Genomic DNA, 21,791 nt, shown 5'->3' with positions numbered 1-21,791 from the left:
GGAGTCCCTACATGGGGAAAAAAAAACCTCGCTATGCTGTCTTTTTTTTTTTTCTGAGAAAAAGTTTCACTCTTGTTGCCCAGGTTGGAGTGCAATGGCACGATCTTGGCTCACCGTAATCTCTGCCTCCTGCATAACAGCAATTCTCCTGCCTCAGCCTCCCAAGTAGCTGGGACTACAGGCATGCACCACCACGCCGACTAGTTTTGTATTTTTAGTACAGACGGGGTTTCTCCCTTTTGGTCAGACTGGTCTCAAACTCCCAACCTCAGGTGATCCGCCCACCTCAGCCTCCCAAAGTGCTGTGATTATAGGCATGAGCCACTGTGCCCGGCCCAATGCTGTCTATTTTAGGGCACTCTGGCTATTCTTTAGGAAGGCATTAAACACAACCACGGCTCTGTGCAATGCAGTGAGCCATGCTGATGGCTGGGTGGATGCAGACCACTGTGCGGCTGCCCCTGTCCTCAGGCCACAGTGCTGCTCATAACACCCACCCTACTTCCTATTCTATCTCCTACTGCCTTGAAGCAGGGTGGAGCAGAGCCTGCAGGGGAACCAGGCAGCTCGTTACTTAGAACATAAATAAATATAGAGGTCATACTCAAGAAGAAAAGTGATAAAGTGAATAACATGCTTTGTAACAGCCATTTGGTTGAGATCCTCTTAATTGGCTTTTACACACCCGTGTCCAGCAGGTGGGGGTTGCCTGAAGTCTGGATATTGATTGAAAATGTAAGAACGCTATAATTCCATTGAAGTTTTAAAAGTATGGCCAGGTACAGCAGCTCATGCCTGTAATTCCAGCACTTTGGGACACTGAGGTGGGAAAATTGCCTGAAGCCAGGAGTTTGAGACCAGCCTGGGCAGTACAGTGAGTCTACATCAAAAAAAAAAAAAAAGTCTACTGTACCTTTACGTCCAAAGTAGCACCAAATGCCATTCGGAAATCTCCATTAAAATCTTTAGTAAAGATTCTTTGGAATGTCTGCTTGAAGAGAGAAGTGTTGAAAGAATCTCCCATTACCATGTAGCCTCTAGGTAAGAAGAAAACAATCAAGTGAATATTAGGAAGATTGAAAGCCATTCAGATGCTCCCTCAGTATTTACAAAAATAATTTAAAGAAAAAAAGAAACCAGGTCCCTAAAGGTGCTACTGATTAATTTAAATATAAAAAACAGGCTGGGCACAGTGGCTCACGCCTGTAATCCCAGCACTTTGGGAGGCCGGATCACTTGCGGTCAGGAATTCAAGACCAGCCTAGACAACATCGTGAAACCCCATCTCTACTAAAAACACAAAAATTAGTAGCTATAATGCCAGCTACTCAGGAGGCTGAGGCAGGAGAATCACTTGAACCCAGGAGGCAGAGGTTGTAGTGAGCCAAGATCGCACCACTGCACTCCAGCCTGGGTGACAGAGCAAGACTGCTTCTCAAAAAATAAAATAAATAAATAAATAAATAATAATAATAATAATAAATAAGTAGATAATAAAATAAAATAAATTAAAAAATAAAAAACAGCATGTTCAATTCACACTTAGGAAAGAAACTACTTCTAAAGCATTAAACAGAATAAGAACAAGTCTAATTCCTCTCACAGTTCTTTGGTATGGGAAAATACCCAGGCCTGTGGGATATCCTTTTCAGGTTAATTTACTGCCTCAAAACACTGAATTCTTGACTTACAAGAATTATTTTTTCCAACTCATAAGTATTAACACAATCCCTTACTGAAGTTAGAGGAAAACATTGTGTAAAATGTCAGCATTTCATGCATTTGGACAGAGAAGCACAGCTTGATGCAAGTTATGCCTCCAAACGTCATTCATAAAACAAGATCTCAGAATCTGGAAGAACACAAGAAAGATCATCTGGCCCGGCCATCTCAGAGCGTCTGAACCGTCTAGTGAGGAGTCAGCTATTTGGCACCAAATATCTACCTCTTCCTTAGTTTCCTGGAACAATGACATTTTCCAGCCTGCCTTGCCTGTGGCCATGTGCCTCTGTTGGCGTGTGAGTTCTGCCTGTTACTGTGTCCTTTACATGTGGAGTGTGTTCCTCCAGGAAGAGCAATCCTTCTCTGACCTTTCCTCCTTCCTGCTGCTGTAAATGGCTAGAGCTCCAGCAACTGTCTTGAGCCACCGATGGCATATGAATGTGGCAGAGCAACTGAGTAGGAGCCTCAGCCCCTAGATGAAAGCAACATACTAGCCCCGGGCTGCCCACCTCCAGAGAAATAAACTTATTTTGGGTTTTCTGTGACATTCACACAATTCTAATACGAACTCTCAACCAACCCCTCTACAAAATACCTGCCAAGTTACATCCAGACTAGGCTTGAACTCCTCCAGCATCGGGAGCTTCCTCCCCGAACTGTCCAATTCTGTGTTTGAACAGCTCTGTTAAGAAAGGCCCTTCTTGATATTGAGTGAAACTTCATTTGCCAGCAGCTTCCACCCACTGGTTTGGTTCTAGTTCCACCCTTTGGTCATATACAGAACAAATCAGATTCCTTCACAGGAAAGTCCCTCAACTGTTGAATACAGTTCTCACACCCCACGTGTCTTCAGCTTAATCTTTTCCAGCTCCTTCAATCATTCCTCACATGACAGTTTTCAGGACTCTCCACCACTGCTCTTCTTCAAACATTTCCAGTTCATCTCCTATCGCCCCTTGAAATTGCAATGCTCAGAAAAGAAAACAATATATTTGGATAAGGTGTGACTAGCACCAAAGAAACCAAGAATATGGTCTTCCCTGAAGATAATCTCCTCCTATAGCGCAGCCTAGGATCACCTTGCCTTTGCTGGAAGTCATCCCACACTGTTGGCTCACCTTGAGCTGTACTAACACATGTGTGCACCAGATGGTAGTTCTTCACAGAAAAAGTTCACACAAACTCTAGTACACAATCTAAGGATGTTCACAAATACACTAAAGCTTTTCTATGGACATTCTGAGTCAGAACTCCTGGAAGGCCCTGGTAGGAGTTCATACTATTAAATGTGGATTACTGAGATAGCTATATCAGTATCATTTGGGACCCTAATTCTATCACCTAACTCATCTGCTGCACTCTAGGACAACTCCAGCTGATTCTGGTTCTACCTTCTATTCCCTTTACTCACTGGGGACCAGCAGCATCACCCGGGAGCTTGTTAGAAATGCAGAATCTCAGGCCCATTCCACAGCTCTATGATGCTTCTCAAACTTCTGTGCATGCAAATCACCTGCAATATTGTTCAAATGCAGGTTCTGATTCAGGTCTAGAGTGAGGCTCAAGATGCTGCATGGTTCTCAAACTCGGCTCTATGTTAGAATCACGGGAGAAACTTTAAAAATGCTGATGCCCAGGCTACACCTCATGCTAACTAAATCAGAATCTCTGAGGACAAGACCTAAAGAAAGAGTAGTTTTTAAAGCTTCCCTGAAGATAACAATAGGTAGCCAGCTTCAGACCAGTGCTCATCAGCGGTTCCTACACTTTTTCATGTGCCCCAGAATCTCCTAGAGAGCTGTATTCCTGGGGTTTCCGATTCAGGAGGTCCGGGTAAGGCCTAGAAATATACAATTCCAATCAGTTCCCAGGAGCCCCTAAGGCTGCAGGTCTGGACACCACCACATGTTGAGAACTACTGCTCCACACTCTGGCCTGTGAATATAATACTGAATTAGGCTCGGTGTCAGTACAGCCTCTAGGTTGAGTGCACTTGGAATTAGCCACAAAGTACGGCCACTTAGCCAGGTCAAGTTTCTCCTAGTTGCTTCAGCATTCAGACCCTGTTTTCCCCACTTCTCAAAAGGAAGTGCCCTGATGAAGGCCAGATAGTCCATACTGCTTGCTTTCCTGGCCTGGTCTCTGTAAAAGTGTTAACAACTCTAAGGAAGAAATGAAGTTACTCTGAAATGACTTGTTTGTAGTGAACCCTTAAGCCCTCCTACTCATCACTGCTTCCTTCTCCAAGGAGCCCTCCCCAGTCACTGAAACCACAGCCCAGAGCTACCTGAAAGCTTCTCCAAGTTGGCCATGCCCATTCCTATGGCTCCATCACTAATTTCTCTTTCCTTAAAATAACACTCTCACTCTGCCCAGGTTTTTGCTGTCAACATACCCAGTAAGATTTGCACAACATTTCATCTCCAAAAGTCCAGTTTGATCAAGGGCACAAGCATAAATATCAATGCAGTGACCATTTGCAGCTGTTCGATTAGCAAGCATCTCATAGTGCTGTGAAGAGAGGAAAGCTATCATTAGGAAACACTGACATTATTCCCAAGGTATACCTGAATACACCAAAAGAGGTAATCAAATATAAAAATATGTAAATCATTTTCTTTTCTCTTTTTGTGATAGTCTCTCTCTGTTGCCCAGGCTGGAGTGCAGTGGTGCGATCTCCACCTCACGGGTACAAGTGATCCTCCTGCCTCAGCCTCCCAAGTAGCTGGGATTAAAAGCATGCACCACTATCCCCAGCAAATTTTTGTAATTTTATTTTTATTTATTTATTTTTTGAGACAGAGTCTCATGCCGTCACCCAGGCTGGAGTGCAGTGGCACGATCTCAGCTCACTGCAACCTCTGCCTCCCAGGTTCAACGGATTCTCATGCCTCAGCCTCCTGAGTAGCTGAAATTACAGGAACATGTCACCACACCCAGCTAATTTTTGTATTTTTAGTACAGACGGGGTTTTCCCCATGTTGGCAAGACTGGTCTCAAACTCCTGACCTCAAGTGATCCGCCTGCCTGGGCGTCCCAAAGTGCTGGGACTATAGGCGTGAGCCACCACACCTGGCTTAATTTTTGTACTTTTAGTAGAGACAGGGTTTCACCATGTTGGTTAGGCTGGTCTTGAACTCCTGACCGGAAGTGATCCACCCCCCGCTTCCAAAGTGCTGGGATTACAGCCGTGAGCCACCAGGCCCAGCCTGGAAATCATTTTCAAAAATATCTGAATAAAATAAAAATATAATTTTCAATGTCAAAACCCTTTGAGTAGTTTTAAGGCCACTCACTCTAATTAAGGTCTGAAAGTAGGAGCAATAATTTAATAGCAGCTAGGGTCAGAAAACTGTCTCTGAAACAGCGTCTTGCTGACCATGACACATGACAGCAAAGTAGCTGTCACTCCAGAGCAGCCCAAACCTGACAATGGGCTTTCAGAATTACAACCCGTACCCAAGAGCACCTACCTTCGTTGCCTTTTTCATGAATCGTGCATTATCTTTCTCAATATCATGCCAAGAACGAATAGGAATCTTTAATTCATCTCCAACCACCATGCCAGGCCCTTGGGTAGGGGGACCTCCAGTAAACAGCATGATCCTGGCTCCCGTGTTTGGAAAAGTGCCCTAAAATAGCGAATGGCAGCATGTTAGAAGTATACAGCCCCACCTCTGTGTATGGTTTCAATTTCCCAATAGAAATACTCCGAAGATGCATTCTCTCCAGCTGTTCTAAAAAGTGGTGATACTGCAGAATACTACAGATGATAATGCAGAAAAGCAGCACTTACCTTCTTCCAACCTGATGGGTTTGCACACTTTTATTAATTCGCTGTGAGTGCTCCCCATTGCTCTAATTCTCAGTTTTTCATGAAAACTTTTGGCATTTTCAAAATGTTGAGGGGCTCCCTCAACATGCATGATAATGATGCCTGAAATGCTTTCTGATACATTAACACACATGGTTGACTTAGATCACAAGTGATTTTCAAACAAAGCCAACAAATATATTTTCTGAGAGCAAGTCTGTATGATTTGAGAGGTCCTGGTAAATTCCAAATTACCTCCAGCAAGCCAACAGCAATGGACAAAGCAACGCCAGTGGATCGCAAAGGTCTCTTCCCCTGAGTTACTGGCCATGGGTCCCTCTGTAGCTCCCCAAGAAGATCAGTGAGGTTCATATCAATCTTGTGAACAGGCTGCAGAAATCTGCAAGATTTTGAACAGACACATCAACCCAGATTGAATAAAGTACTATGGTCTTCAACACTAGATGCCACACAATTATTGCTCTCCAAGATAATTATTCGGAGTAGTAAATGACTGGTAATTTTTTTCTTCAAAGCTATCTCTCTACTAACACAAAACAATTTAAAGCAGTTTTATTGAGGGATATAAAGCCCAATACTTAGCAATTTAAATATGCTGCATGGAAAAAAAATTGTCTTGAAAAGAAGCAATTCAGTTTAATTAACTTTTAGGCAGCAAAGAAATCCTAAGGACGTGCCTAACACAAGTTCAGTCTATGGGAGGTCCATTTAGGTGGACAATCGTCATCATTCCTCATCATTCTAATCTGTGCTTCTCTTAAGCCTTGAGAGTAAGAGGTTGTCTTCAGCATGTCGGGCGATGCATTTTATCGAGCTTGCTAGCCCAGTCTAGGGCAGCCCCAGGCGCTCAATGGGCTGAGTGAAGTGAATACCCGGTCTTAAGTATGTTTGAGGACACATGAAAGAAGTCTTTTCAGTTTTTCCAGTTTTACTTAAGCATCAAAAAGGACATCAGATGTGGAATGTCTAAGCACAGCAATTGAGCACAGTGGTCTCAAAACCTTTTTGACAAAATACTGAATACTGATGAGGCTTAACCATTTATCTTTTCCTCTAATAATAAGAAAATAAAAGTTCTAATATTTTTCTTTCCTTACTTCCGTGGATCATCTGCCTGTCCATCATAGTACATGTAACACTTCATGTTGGGATCTCACCTGGTTGAAGCAAAAGGGTGCTCCTGTGGTTGCACAGGTCGTGCTTGCTGCATGGGCATGGCTGGCTTGGTCAGGCCCAACATATCCTTAAAAAAAAAGGCCAAAAAGATTCATTTCCAATGACACGAAAAGTGAATGACTAATTTTTAAGAAATGTCCTCAATTGGGTGTGGTGGCACGTGCCTCTAGTCCCATCTACTCAGGAGGCTGAGGTGGGCCAATGGCTCGAGCCCAGGAATTCAAGGCTACAGTGAGCCATGATCACACCACTGAACTCCAGCCTGGGCTACAGGCTCTTTTAAAGAGACCCTAGTCTCTTTAAAAGAAAAGGAAAGAAAAAAGTCCTTGTTCCTGCTCCTGTAAAAGTAAGGTACAAACCTGTATTTGCTTTGCAGTTAAATCCTTGGTCCCTCGGAAGACATAACTTTTGGAGATTCCTTCACAGCTTAGTTCATGAACCTGCACCATCCTTCCAAATGTGATCAGACCCACCAGAGCATCTGGAGGAAGAAGACTCAGGGACATCTGCAGGGACTCTTTGAGTGCTTGAAGGTCATCTTCCTCCAGGCATGTGTCAACCACATAGAGAAAGATCAGAGGGGACTGAGCACCTCGCTTTGGGCAAAGAAAAACAGTATAATGATCAATATACAAATAGACTTAACCAGCACTTTTTAAGGCAAATTAGGTATGAAAATCGTAAGTCTTCATCTATATTTAGTTTTAGGAGATAAGGACATCTACACAAAGCTCTAATTAACTCATTAAATGACTTAGATTCTATTAAATCAAACTAAACATAAAAACTATTTGTATCCAACAACTTACTCAACATTTTTTAATACTTCCTACATGCCAGACATTGTTCCAGGTCCTGGGACACACAGTGAACAGAAAGAACAAAGACTTCTACTTGCCTCAAGGAGTAAGCTTTCTGGAATGGAGAGGTTAAGGGAGACTGCAAACACCAGGAGGAGAGGCAGAGGGCAGAGTCAACTGTTCAACAGAGAAGTCAGGGCAGACTCATTTAGAAAGTAGCATGTGAGCTGGGTTCATGCCTGTAATGCCAGCACTTTGGGAGGCTAAGATGGGAGGATTGCTTAAGCCCAGGAGTTCAAAACCAGCCTGGCAACATGGCGAGACCCCGTCTCTAACAACAACAAAAAGTATAAAAATTTAAAAATTAGTTGGGCATGATGGCACAGGCCTGTGGTCCCAGCTACTCGGGAGGCGGAGGCAGGAGGATCCCTTGATCCCTTGAGCCCAATTGGAGGCTGCAGTAAACTATGGTTGTGCTACTACATACCAGCCTGGGCAACAGAGCAAGACCCCATCATAAAAAAAAGAAAAAGAGGGCCGGGTGCAGTGGCTCATGCCTGTAATCCCAGCACTTTGGGAGGCCAAGGTGGGTAGATCACGAGGTCAGGAGTTCAAGACTAGCCTGGCCAACATGGTGAAACCTCGTCTCTACTAAAAATACAAAAATTAGCCAGGCATAGTGGGGTTCACCTTGTAATCCCAGCAACTTGGGAGGCTGAGGCAGGAGAATTGCTTGAACCCAGGAGGCGGAGGTTGCAGTGAGCTGAGATCATGCCACTGCACTCCAGCCTGGGCTACAGCACAAGACTCTTAAAAAAAAAAAAAAAAAGAAAAAAATGTTTGAGCAAAGCCTGAGGGAGGAGACGGAAGGAGCACTACAGATACAGGGGAGAGCTCCAGCCTCAGGGAAAAGCTAGAGCAGAGGTCCTCAAGCAGGAGTGTTAGCACATTTGAGGAGAGTCAAGGAGGCCCACTGGGCTGAACGAGGACACTAGCAGATACTGGGGTTGGAGTGGTAACATGCAGGGCTTTGAAAACTGTCTTTTACCCTGGGTTAAGGAAAGCCATTTTCACCACTGAGGTTTTCTGAACAGAGAAGTAACATGATTTGTTTTTAAAGAGTTACTCTGGCTGCTGGGTGAAGAATAATGTATAAATAGGCAATGGTAACATTAGGGAGAACAATTAGGAGATTCAAGTAAGAAGCAGTGACTGGCCCAGGGCAGTTGGCAGTAGGGAGGGGGAAGTGGGTGGATTCTGGATAAATTTCTAATACAGAGTCAATGGGATTTTCCAGTGAATTGGATATGGAACATGAAAGAGAGAGGTCAAGGATAAGTCTAAGGTTGTGAAGCTGAACAACTAGATGATGGGGTACCATCAACTGAGATGGAGAAGGCTACAGAGGACGGGTTTGGAATTTAGTCAGTTCTACCTTTTCAGTAGCCTTCTATAATATCAGGACTTGAAAACAATGCCAGTAAATGCACACACATCAAACCTAAGGGTTAGGATCCTGCTGTCCTCACAGCTTTAAGTCCTTGGCCAGGTAAGAGACATGGAAGATAAAGGATTTCAAGAGAAATTCAATATTTAACATTGCTCATTAAATGCACAACAAAGAAATTACCTGTATCATGTACTCAATTGTAGAAAATTGAGGCATCAATTCAGCAGGCTGATTCACCTCAGATATGCCTCCATAAGCCGGAGGAAACTGAAAAGAAGGAAACAATTTTATTAGGGCTGGCATATCTATATTACACTTTTGATTTTCCACGTGTAAAAATGATGCCAAGACGAGAAGAACACTGGAGCCCAGGAGCTTGAGACTAGCTTGGGCAACACCGTGAGACCCTGTCTCTATACAAGAAATAAAATAATTAGTTAGGCATGGTGGCTCGCATCTGTAGTCCTAGCTACTCGGAAGGCTGAGGTGGGAAGATCACTTGAGCCCAGGAGGTTTAGGCTGCAGTTGAGTCATGATTGCGCTACTGCACTCCAGCCTAGGAAAGAGAGCGAGACCCTGTCTCAAAAAAGAAGAAAAAAACGTTAATGACCACATATTTATTCTGAAAGCACAAAATACAGGACATGTTACAAAAATATAAAACTCAACATTTAAAATTTCTAACTCTGCCTTATATTTATATCATTTTCTATCTTCTTAAAAAAATATTTTTTAGAGCAGTTTTAAGTTATTGTTGTAACTTCCAAATGTTTATTTTTATTTTTTTTTTTTGAGACGGAGTCTCGCTGTGTCTCCCAGGCTGGAGTGCAGTGGCGTGATCTCGGCTCACTGCAAGCTCCGCCTCCCGGGTTCACGCCATTCTCCCGCCTCAGCCTCCCAAGTAGTTGGGACTAAGGCACTCGCCACTATGCCCGGCTAATTTTTTGTATTTTTAGTAGAGACGGGGTTTCACCATGTTAGCCAGGATGGTCTCGATCTCCTGACCTCGTGATCCACCCGCCTTGGCCTCCCAAAGTGCTAAGATTACAGGCGTGAGCCACCGCGCCCGGCCAAGATTTGTATATACTTCTGAATCTCTCATGAAGATACATTTTGAATGACATCTGCTTATAGTTTCTGAACCTATAGTCAGTCATCAATTGCACACTGTTCTCTTCATCACTAGACTTATGTGCTGCATCTGAGAATGAGTAATTGTAATAATGATCAAATATATGAACAAATGCATGTGAAGAGCTTAAGATCTGTTAGAACAGTGTACACTACAGTAGACACAATTTTTTTCTAACAACTTTATTAAGGTATAGTTTACAAAAAATTTCACTCGTTTTAAGTGCACAAGTCAAGTAGTTTTAGGAAATGTACAGTTGTGCAATAATTACCACAATCCAGTCTTAGAACACTTCCACTACACGTAGTTACTTTTTTTTTTCTTTTTTGAGATGGAGTCTCACCCTGTCGCCAGGCTGGAGTGCAATGGCGCAATCTCAGCTGACTGCAACCTCCACCTCCCGGGTTCAAGCAATTCTCCTGCCTCAGCCTCCCGAGCAGCTGGGATTACAGGGATGTGCCACCATGCCCAGCTAATTTTCTGTTTTTTTTTTGAGACGGAGTCTTGCTCTGTCACCAGGCTGGAGTGCAGTGGCATGGATCTCGGCTCACTGCAACCTCCGCCTCCCAGGTTCAGGTGGATTCTCCTGCCTCGGCCTCCCAAGTAGCTTGGACTATAGGCACCCACCATGCCAGGCTAATTTTTGTATTTTTAGTAGAGACGGGGTTTCACCATGTTGGCCGGGATGGTCTCGATCTCTTGACCTCGTGATCTACCTGCCTCAGCCTCCCAAAGTGCTGGGATTACAGGCGTAAGCCACCGCGCCTGGCCTAATTTTTGTATTTTTAGTAGAGATGGGGTTTCACCATGTTGGCCAAGATGATCTTGATCTCTTGACCTCATGATCCACCCGCCTCAGCCTCCCAAAATGCTGGGATTACCAGCATGAGCCACCGTGCCTGGCCACACAGTTATTTTTATAGAGAAGTCTCTCTTGTGACTTGTGAGCTCCTTCTAGTTTGGTACTTTAAAAATTTTTAAATCAAAAGAAGCTCAGCACTGATACCTGGACCCTAAAAGTTAGAAAGATCAGAAAATGAAAATTTAGTAATGTACACTATCCAATTAGAATATACCGAAGTCAAGAGAAATATGAACAACAGGTGCTTTCTTAGGGTCACAGATTCACTGCCTATAGAAAATGTGTAAAAGGGAATTCAATGAGCGCCCTGCCCCCAGTCCCAAGCAAATGACAAGGACTCAAGAAAACCATTCAACAGAATAAACCACAAATGTTCAAATTCAATATTGTGCTTACCAAAAGCTATCACCCTGAGTTCAGCAGAAACTGCTCACTGCCAGTGTAAACACAAATTCAACCTAGCAACTTTTTTCATAATACAACTAAAATAAAACATATAACATATTTTGTTAAATAATTCACATACCTGATTTCTTTGAAAACAGAAATTACAGGCCCAAAGTTTTGCTCGATAATCAACCTGACTGTGAGAAAGATAAATATTGTTAGTAGGTACCACTTTTATTTTTAAGTTAAAAAGCGTTTATTTATAAATTTCAAGTTTAGTAAATCACACAAATAAATGTTTCTATGTGTATGCGTAAGTAAGTACAAGTACGCAAAATGTTCACTGCAGTTAGAATTCTGGCTAAGTACACCAAAATTTCCATCAAATAGCCACAGTGAAGAAATACTAAATCTCTTTTTCTGTTTCTCGATTTCCTAATTTTTTTTTTTTTTTTTTTTTTTTTTTTTTTTTGAGACGGAGTCTCGCTCTGTCGCCCAGGCTGGAGTGCAGTGGCACTATCTCGGCTCACTGCAAGCTCCGCCTCCCGGGTTCACGCCATTCTCCTATCTCAGCCTCCCGAGTAGCTGGGACTACAGGTGCCCGCCACCTCGCCCGGCTAGTTTTTTGTATTTTTTAGTAGAGACGGGGTTTCACCGTGTTAGCCAGGATGGTCTCGATCTCCTGACCTCGTGATCCGCCCGTCTCGGCCTCCCAAAGTGCTGGGATTACAGGCTTGAGCCACCGCGCCCGGCCGATTTCCTAATTTTTTAAATGTCATGATTTATATAAATTATAGGTTACTTCCCTTTTGCCTTTTATCTTAACATACTCTTCATGATTTTTTTCTAACATCTTTATTGTCCAGCTACGTGAAACTACTAAATCCCAACATTAAGAGCATATTTCACACACAGGAAAATGTTTCTAGATTTTAACCTGACTTAGACCACTTGAAGAAAAGTTGGGCAAGCACATTTCACTTCCTCGAACTGGTTCAAGATAACGCTTCAGGTACTTTTCCCCTTCTTTCTACATGGAGAAAATTAATAAACAGTGGCTACGATTTTACATCAGAGCAGCACTCATATATGGGCACATTAAATAAAAGCAATGGGAATGAAGTAAAAAATGTTCCCTCATATAAAAATGTTACGACACTCTCCACCTGTTTAAAAATCATTTCAAATAATGTCCACATTTAAAAGAAATAGGTCACTATATCAGGGACACACACACAAAAATTACACTTAACAAATTGTTAAGAGCTAAAATTTCTTCTGCCTGCTACTTCTCCCTGCCATATGGCATCCCTGTACCAGGGAAGCATGACAAGACAGTCTAAGCTTTTGAATTCTTTTGGGAAATTAAGAGGAATCAATAAAGTCTATAGTTAAGCCAAAAGCAAACTGATTATCAGCATAAAAAAAAAAAAAAGTGAATTACAAATCCTCTCCCTCTACCTCATTCCTGTAAGATTCCAATTTTATCTGGAATTATCAGGCCAGGGAGATGTCTACAAATATTCACCACTTACTACTCACCACAAGAATCATTAAGAGTTTCACTACTGCTCATCACAAATTTGATGACTTGCCCAAATTTAATGATTTTTATGAGCATCACATAAAAGTCATAATATATTGTATTTATCATTTTTACCAGTTTCAAAAGAATCCATACCAAAGTGGGTTGAGAACAGCTTTACAAGTTGGCCTGCTGCAAAGCACAGGTTCATATTGTACAGGAGGTAGGTCTGGACGTTCTTTCAAAGGAGTAAGGAGACAAGCCAGGGGTACAACCATTCTTGTAGCCTCCAGCCGGCTGGAAGGCCACACATTCCAGCTAAAACGCACACCATCCCGTTCTTCATTCTGCTGGATGAACTCCAGGTATGTCGCCATAGTCTAAAAGGGAACTGAAGATAAAACGTTAATAACCTTAATGGTATGTGAAATTCTGAACTAAATGTCAAAAAAAGAAGATGGGCCACGTAACACAGTGTTACAGTGCTTCTTTTTTTTTTAATCCCAGCTTGGTCACTGCAGCCTCCACCTCCCAGGTTCAACCAATTCTCCTGCCTCAGCCTCCCAATTAGCTGGGATTACAGGCATGTGCCACCATGGCCAGCTAATTTTTTGTATTTTTAATAGAGGCGGGAATTCACCATGTTGGCCAGGCTGGTCTCAAACTCCTGACCTCAGGTGATCCACCCACCTCAGTCTTCCAAAGTGCTGGGATTACAGGCGTGAGCCACTGTGCCTGGCCCATCTAACACAGTGTTTCTTAAATACTCTAGAAGAAACTGTTGCTGTAGAGTGACAGCATTTTTTTTCCTTCTGATACCCAAAAGTTGGTTAACCACACAGTTATTGCTGACCACTGCTCCTTTCTCAACTCTCAAGCACTTAAAAATCAATCAGTGGGAGGTTTACAATCACCTGATCATCTCCAAACTACATGTAGTTAAATACTATGACTTCAAACCTCCTCACAGATCACACATCCTATCAGTGAAGCCAATTTTAGCCCCTCGCTCAAGGGTAAATCTTGAACCCTGTTCAGCACCCAGCTATCTTCCTCTCTAATCTCCTTCCTTTCCTTCTCTATTAAATTTTACATTCCAAGTGATTTTTTTTTCGGTAGCGGGGCGGAGTGCTTGTTCCCTTCCGTACTTGGTTAACTTTGGAGAAATGAGCTGGATACTGATCTTCAAGTTTAGTTCATAATGGGAACCAGTTTTGAGCTAAATTATTTCTACTTGGTATTACCAAAATTACTATTATGCTGAGTCTCACCAGAACCTCTTTCCTCGCCACGGTTGCTTACGTTCATGCCTTGAAAGGATGTGGTCAAGGCCAGGCGCCGTAGCTCATGCCTATAATCACAGCACTTTGGGAGGCCAAGACGGGTGGATCACGAGGTCAGGAGTTCAAAACCAGCCTGGCCAACACAGTGAAGCCCCATCTCTACTAAAAATACAAAAACCAGTCAGGTGTGGTAGCACGTGCCTGCAGTCCCAGCTACTCGGGAGGCAGAGGCAGGAGAATTGTCTGAATTCGGGAGGCGGAGGTAGCAGTGAGGCGAGACGGTGCCATTGCATAGCCTGGGCGACAGAGCCAGACTCTGTTTCAAAAAAATAAAAATAAAAAAGACTGTGGTCAATAAAACTGTCTTACAGGCTGAACTCTCAAACCCAGATGATCCCAACTTCATTGAGTGTTTATACATCCTGTTCATATCCTAAAATCTAGGGTAACACACAACTCAGCTATTGGGCTCAAGGGAACAAGCCCCTCAAGAAAAGTAGTAAAACGGCAAAACAAAGAGTTTATCATATTAAAGTGGCCTCTCGCACCCACTTCCTTCAATGTGGATAACAACCATCTCTGTTATTTTGGGAAGTACCAAACTGTAAATAATTTTGATCAAGGCAATAACATTGCATGGCTAGAAAAGCAAATGAATTAGTCTACTACATGGAGCCCAGAACACAAGAATTCCAGTGTTTCCTCCAACTGAAACTCTAAGAAATCTATTTGCTATTTCTAGCAACGGCAAGAACCTGAAGCACTGTGTCAGCACTCTGGAGCTTCATGGGAAGCAAAGGGATAACTGAAGTCGGAATGAAAGCAAGTTCTAATATCACAACTCTCAGCAAGTGTGTCAGCAGATTTCATTAAATAACCGTCTCTCTCTTAAAACGTTCTTTATTAAAAGGTACTGGCCGCCAGGCGCAGTGGCTCATGCCTGTAATCCCAGCACTTTGGGAGACCGAGGCCTGTGGATCACCTGAGGTCTGGAATTCAAGACCAGCCTGGCCAACAAGGCAAAACCCCGTCTCTATTAAAAATACAAAAATTAGTTGGGCGTGGTGGCAGGCGCCTGTAATCCCAGCTACTCGGGAGGCTGCGGCAAGGAAGATTGCTTGACCTCGGGAGGCAGAGAGGTTGCAGTGAGCCGAGATCGCCCCACTGCACTCCAGCCTCCGCGAAAAAAAGAAACTACTGGCTCCATCTAATGGTTTCCAAGTACGTACAGCCTAAGACCTGCCGCTCCCTCCTTTTCTCACTGCCTGTTTCCCTCACCCTTCTAGGGTCTGGATTCTGAGCACTGGACACACAATCCAAGGGGACTACAGAAGGTCCACGAATCCTCTGAAGTTATGCGCATGAGGGAATGTGCCTTTCTTCTAGGGAGATGGGTCCACAGCTTTTAACAAAGTATCAACGGGGAAGGTATCTGAAGAGTTAAATAACCGAAAGTATGAATTAGTGAATGAATGAAAGGCCTGGAAAGATAACAGGAGAATACGCCAAAAAATCTGAACCACGCTTATCTCGCCAACTCGTAACTTCTCAGGACACAGCGACCATGTGTATACAAGAATAAATGAGGTTTAATCCTTGAAGGGAGTCCAAGGACCTGGGTTCCAGTTCCAGCTGTCATGAAGCAAAAGTCGTTTCACTTGTCTAAGTCTTGAGTTTCTCAACTATAAAACAGGGGTTGGGTCCTTCCAGCTGTGCGCACCCCGCAATTCTGGGGAACCTGGAGCCAGAAATCGGTGCCAGCCTGGTGGGGGATGACACCCTCAGGGGACTCCTGGATCATCGATTCCCCCCGCTACCCCAAACTGTCAAGAAAAGGCCTCATCCCAGAAGCCGCCCACCTTCGCCCCCGGCAGAAACTCATACCCGTGCGCTCGGACCTCCGTCACCTGGGCGCCGCGCTCACCTGGCCGGAACCGCTCACCTAGCTAGAGCCGTCCTCACCCACAGCTGCAACAGCCAGGCCCCGGCTCCCACCGCCAAGTCCAGCTCAGCTCTCAACCGATTGGCCAGCGCCCCAGCGCGTCATGCCACGACGCTGTCCACTGGCCAATCAAAGAGCGCTTCTCCAACGGACTGGCGGAAGAGAGAAACTCAGAGAAGCCCTGCCACCATCTTGGAACAGGGCAAGACAGGTGTGTATCGCACTTCAAAACCACAGTTCCTCGGAACACGTTTCCACACCCCTAAACGTTTCTGTTTCAGAAAACCCCGGCGCCTGCCGCACCGTGGCCTAAGCGCAGCTAGCGCTCCTCAGAGGTTCGCCCTGATACAACATAACATCCGCCCGTCTCAGTGGGAAGTCCCGCTGATCGCCTTAGCTACCGGAAAGCGAGAACGATGACGTATGCTCGCGGAACAGGGAGCTGTACGGGTTGGAAGAAACTAAGGCTGCCGGAAGAAGGCGTCAGCGGGCGGAAGGGGCGGGGCAGAGGGGCGTGGCGGGTGGTGTGCGTGGCGGGGCTTAGGCGCTTGCTGGTTTTGGGAGTCGGTCTCTGTGGCCAGTTGAATTTGAAGTACAGCGGTGTGGTGGTGGTTCACGTTACAAGCTCTCCTCCCTCCCTGCTGCAATGTCTTGGCGCTCTCAGCGAGTCCCTATCATTCTTCTACATGGAGATGAGTAATTGAGAACTGTAATATTCAAGCATTTTAAGAGAGTAAGCTTATAACTACATAGAACATAACTTTCTTTTTTAAAATAATTCAAACGTTTAGATTCAGGGGGTACACTGCATATTTGTTACCTGGCTATGAGGTTTCGGATTCGAACGATCTGGTCACCCAGATACTGAGCATAGTACTCAATTTTTTCAGCCCCTCCTACCCTCCCTCGCCACTCTAGTAGTCCCTGGCGTCTATTAATGTCATCTTTGCGTCCATATGTGCCCACTACTTAGCTCCCACTTACAATTAAGAACATGTATTTGGTTTTTGTCATGCACATCTGTGTGAAGAGACCACCAAACAGGCTTTGTGTGAGCAACATGGCTGTTTATTTCGCCTGCGTGCAGGTGGGCTGAGTCCGAAGAGTCAGCAAAGGGAGATAAGGGTGGGGCCGTTTTATAGGATTTGGGTAGGTAAAGGAAAATTACAGTCAAAGGGGTGTTGTTCTCTGGCGGCAGGAGTAGGGGTCACAAAGTGCTCAGTGGAGGAGCTTTTTGAGCCAGGATGAGCCAGGAAAAGGAATTTCACAAGATAATGTCATCACTTAAGGCAAGGACCGGCCATTTTCACTTCTTTTGTGGTGAAATGTCATCAGTTAAGGTGGGGCAGGGCATTTGCACTTCTTTTGTGATTCTTCAGTTACTTCAGGCCATCTGGGCAAATACGTGCAAGTCACAGGGGTTGCCATGGCTTGGCTTGGGCTCAGAGGCCTGACAGTTTTCTGTTTCTGCATTCTTTTAGGATTATGGCCTCCAGGTATCCATGTTGCATCCAAGTTGCTGCAGGCATCCATGTTGCTGCAAAAGGCATGATAGAACACAACTTTATACAGCCACCACAACCGTTTTTACACACTGCCAAGTGGCAAACATGAAGACATTCATTACTGTGACTCAACTGTTTTAATTTAATTTAATGTAACTTAATTTAGGAGAGCTAAGTAATTAAACATGAGGCCAAAGTACATAAGAAAGTGGCAGTCTTTTATTGCAAATATGCATACACTCTCGGAGGAGGTTCTCTGGTCCTCAGGTGTGGGGGGCCAGGGAAGTCGCACCGGCGCTCTCGGGTGATGTTCTCCGGTCCACAAATGCGGGGGCCGAAGAAGTCACCCCGGCTCCTGCCGGCAGCGGACTTTTATGCCTGGGAGCTGGAAGGGGAGGAGTTTGGGGCGTTTGTGTAGGAGTGGCTTCTTGAATTTCGGTGTCCCCAGCTTGACGTCATTCTGCGCATGCTCAGTTGATTTGGTTCTTTTCCCGGGTACGGGAAAATCTGTGATGAAGAACCCGGAAACAACAGGGACTGCTCCATCTTGTTCACCTTCCTCCATCTTGTTCCTTTTCCTTCACCCAAACACTCTGCAGCATATAAAAATAAGCAAAACGATGTAGACATAAAATTATGCAAGAACATATCCAGGCATCCAAGAAGTATCCATTAATTAGCTCAATTTAATACTAAGTTTTAAGCTATGTACAGATCATAGAAATTATTAATAGTTTAAGGCACACAGAAACAATTACTGTTAAATGTGAAGATGATTCAGTTTTGTTGAACATATTTACATTTTTCAGGATCTTAAACATGTAATGTTAATATTAGCTTATCAATAGTAAATTTTTATACATTTAGGAAGTTCAGATTATTCTCTCTGTAAGGAAACAAACTCAAGTAAAATGTACACATGTATAATACTTAACACTGAGAGAAGACATAGCTGGGATTTTTTTTTTTTTTTGAGACGGAGTCTCGCTCTGTCGCCCAGGCTGGAGTTCAGTGGCACCATCTCGCCTCACTGCAAGCTCCGCCTGCCGGGTTCACGCCATTCTCCTGCCTCAGCCTCCCGAGTAGCTGGGACTACAGGCGCCTGCCACCTCGCCCGGCTAGTTTTTTGTATTTTTTACTAGAGACGGGGTTTCATCGTGTTAGCCAGGATGGTCTCGATCTCCTGACCTCGTGATCCGCCCGTCTCGGCCTCCCAAAGTGCTGGGATTACAGGCTTGAGCCACCGCGCCCGGCAGCTGGGATTTTTTTAACCAAAAATTAAAATAATATTATTTGCCAAAGATTTGCCTTGATTATTTGAACCTGGATTCTTTCTGCACTAGCAATTTCTGTAAGGATTGTTATAGGACCATCAGGTTCGATTGCCCATTGTGCGGTAACAGAAAGAATAGGAGTTGCAGCAGATAAAGAGTTCCATAATCAAGTGGCAGCCAAATGAGGAGACAAGAGGAATCCTCAAATCTACCTCCCCAAGAGATTAGAGATGGCATTTTTAAGAAGTCTGGAGGGTCAATGGGCTCAAGTGTGGGGATTTCTGATTGTTCAGGAAGTGAGAGGTGAAGTCATGGGACAGGGAGATGAAGAAACTTCATTCCAGTATTGTTCCTTGGTGGAGGTCTTTATTTATTAAAAAAAATTGTTTTTGTAAAGCCAGGTCTCACTTTGTTGCCCAGGCTAGTCTCAAACTCCTGGCTTCAGGCGATCATCCCGCCTTGGCCTCCCAAAGTGCTGAGATTACAGGTCTGAGCCACTGTGCCCTTCCTGGTGGGGATCCCTAAACAGTTTGGCATCAGCTGTTCTGTGGGAATTCAGGATCTGAAAAACACCTTAAGCAATTCCTGGGTACGAAGATCTAGTGTCAGAGATTCTCAATCAAGCAGCAGGTGATCGGTGTGCTGCAAGGCTTTTGGTTAGTTAGCAGCTGCAGGGAAGTGAATTGAAGTGCACCAATGCACCCTGGTCAGTGCCTAACTAACCTGCCTAAAGCCTGACTTGTAATCTTGTTAACCCTGTGAGGATGGTTTCAGCATTTTTAAGAAATTTTGCATGCATAAACTATTAGAAGATTAATTTACTTATTTTCTGGAATTTTAGGAATAGTTGCTTTACATGTGTTTATTTCCATAAGTGAATTATAACAGAGCTCCTTTAAGACATGAAATAATCTAACTTATTAAAACTTTACAAAGGTAGCAAGATATTTTTTACTCCCACAACAAGAGGGGAAGGCCTTTGTTGATTACAGCCGTGAAAACACATAGACACATAGCATATAGCTTTGGTTCTACAACTTAGGCCACAGGTCAAAATAAATTCAGAAACATAAAAATTCAGTGGACTAGATAACAAAAAGCTGTTCTCCTTCCCAGTGGGCATGGAAGTCTTAACTGATTTGAACTCATAAATAGACAAAAAGGCAAACAAACAAAGAGACTAAACAGATTTTTCGTCATCTCTTATCCAAAAGAGAATAGATCTCTAAAAACTATTAATTCACTTAAAGAGATCACCAGATGTTCAGAACAGAAAACCTAGTTCCTATTTTTTTTTTTTTTTCCGAATGAGGCAATATATTAACCCAACATGGTTTGTTCTAATGCTTCTTGTTGGCAGCTGCCACCTGTCCGGCAATTCTGTCCAGATCTCTCTGTCCCTGAGGTGTCAGTTTGCGGTCCCCATCTTGGTCCTTTTCCACCATTTTCAGCCCTTCCAGGGCTTGGAGGACCTGGCGGAGGACGCTGTTGAAGCCTCGGCTGAAGTGGCTGGGGATGATGCCGTTTCTCTGACGTCCCCCGTAGATCTTGGTCATGGAGCCAACCCCAGCGCCACCACGGAGGTACAGGTGCCGCGCTGTGGAACCAGCTCCTGTGTAGAACCAGTTCTCAACGTAGGGAGCAAGCTCTTTGTGCTTGGCCAGCTTGACGGTGTTCACCCATTCAGGGACTTTCAGCTTCCCGGACTTTTTGAGAAAGGCTGCCAGAGCTCTGACGACTTCCCGCTGGTTCACGTCTTTTAGAGGAACTCCAGGCATCATGCGGCTTCTGCTCTGCCAGCCAGAGGAAAGGGAGCGACGGGGTTTCCCGCAAGTTCCTAACTGTTGTTGCCATTCATGGGGAAAAATCCACCAGCTGTGGGGGAATCACAAACAAAACCCAAAATCAGTAAGGAGGAGAAAGAAACTTAGGGAGAAAGTCAGCAATGCTGTAGTACTATTGCTATTTGGTGTTCACTCTGGGAGCCAGGAAAAAGCGTCCTTGGACTTAGAGCCCCATGGGGTGTTCTTCAGTAATGTGGTTTACCTGGTTCTGTCAGGTGAATCCATTGGGATGTTGGTGAAAGCTTCAAAACTCTTAAAGTGTTTCTTTTTTTTTTTTTTTTTTTTTTTTGAGACGGAGTCTCGCTCTGTCGCCCAGGCTGGAGTGCAGTGGCTGGATCTCAGCTCACTGCAAGCTCCACTTCCCGGGTTTACGCCATTCTCCTGCCTCAGCCTCCCGAGTAGCTGGGACTACAGGCGCCCGCCACCTCGCCCGGCTAGTTTTTTGTATTTTTAGTAGAGACGGGGTTTCACCATGTTAGCCAGGATGGTCTCGATCTCCTGACCTTGTGATCCGCCCATCTCGGCCTCCCAAAGTGCTGGGATTACAGGCTTGAGCCACCGCGCCCGGCCTAAAGTGTTTCAAAAGGTAAAATTATGGCCTTCATGCAAATATAAAATGAACATGTTCCAAAGATCTTACTTAACTCATTCATTGACTTTATTTAATCCCTACAACCAGGAGGGATGTTCAAACTGGTTCCAAGACGAATTTGGTTTATAGTGACATATTTTCTATCACACAAAATAATGATTTGTATTGCTGTGGCCAGGAATAGTTTACACTGTTATGGGCAGGGAACATTTGCATTACTACCTTCTGTAAGTTAATTTCTATCTCCAGAGAGTTGTAAAATAGCATACTCAAAGGCAGAGGTACATGGCCCCTACAGCAAATGACCCAGAGTTGTTTTGTTTTTTTTTTTGTTTTTGAGACGGAGTCTCGCTCTGTCGCCAGGCTGGAGTGCAGTGGTGCAATCTCAGTTCACTGCAACCTCCACATCTCGGCTTCAAGCGATACTCCTGCCTCAGCCTCCCGAGTAGCTGGGACTATAGG

General features: G+C 44.3%; 3 protein-coding genes across 8 annotated transcripts in view; all 3 read right to left on the bottom strand.

The window, feature by feature from the left end:
- The window catches only part of SEC23B (SEC23 homolog B, COPII coat complex component), a 48,236-nt gene extending 31,634 nt beyond the window's left edge, over positions 1–16,602 (bottom strand). The window contains exons 1-10 of one of the 4 annotated variants that reach the window (XM_050745351.1): positions 16,115–16,602; positions 13,046–13,280; positions 11,504–11,561; positions 9,164–9,250; positions 7,093–7,329; positions 6,715–6,800; positions 5,792–5,936; positions 5,196–5,354; positions 4,118–4,233; positions 914–1,037 (exon numbers count right to left, since the gene is read on the bottom strand). In XM_050745351.1, the coding sequence (XP_050601308.1) occupies positions 914–1,037; positions 4,118–4,233; positions 5,196–5,354; positions 5,792–5,936; positions 6,715–6,800; positions 7,093–7,329; positions 9,164–9,250; positions 11,504–11,561; positions 13,046–13,266 (1,233 nt within the window). In that variant the 5' untranslated portion in view covers positions 13,267–13,280; positions 16,115–16,602. Of the gene's footprint in view, positions 1–913; positions 1,038–4,117; positions 4,234–5,195; positions 5,355–5,791; positions 5,937–6,714; positions 6,801–7,092; positions 7,330–9,163; positions 9,251–11,503; positions 11,562–13,045; positions 13,281–15,450; positions 15,522–16,056 lie in introns of those variants that run through there. The other 3 variants (XM_050745352.1, XM_050745353.1, XM_050745354.1) reach the window with 3 other exon arrangements.
- Positions 1–21,791, bottom strand: part of DTD1 (D-aminoacyl-tRNA deacylase 1) — a 333,903-nt gene that overhangs the window by 228,954 nt on the left and 83,158 nt on the right. The window contains exon 1 of one of the 3 annotated variants that reach the window (XM_050745422.1): positions 16,400–16,403. The exons of the other annotated variants lie outside the window; for them this stretch is intronic. The gene's annotated coding sequence lies outside the window, so the exon portion shown is untranslated. Of the gene's footprint in view, positions 1–16,399; positions 16,404–21,791 lie in introns of those variants that run through there. 3 annotated transcript variants of the gene reach the window in all.
- LOC126929197 (40S ribosomal protein S19-like) lies at positions 19,831–20,739 on the bottom strand. Its single transcript, XM_050745402.1, has one exon. It carries the CDS (start codon positions 20,672–20,674, stop codon positions 20,234–20,236), a length of 441 nt encoding a protein of 146 aa, XP_050601359.1. The 5' UTR covers positions 20,675–20,739; the 3' UTR covers positions 19,831–20,233.

The sequence above is a fragment of the Macaca thibetana genome, chromosome 10 (genome assembly GCF_024542745.1).
Source record: "Macaca thibetana thibetana isolate TM-01 chromosome 10, ASM2454274v1, whole genome shotgun sequence".
NCBI classification, from domain to species: domain Eukaryota; kingdom Metazoa; phylum Chordata; class Mammalia; order Primates; family Cercopithecidae; genus Macaca; species Macaca thibetana.
Note: the sequence above shows the minus strand (reverse complement) of the source record. Positions and strands in the feature narration are given on the sequence as shown.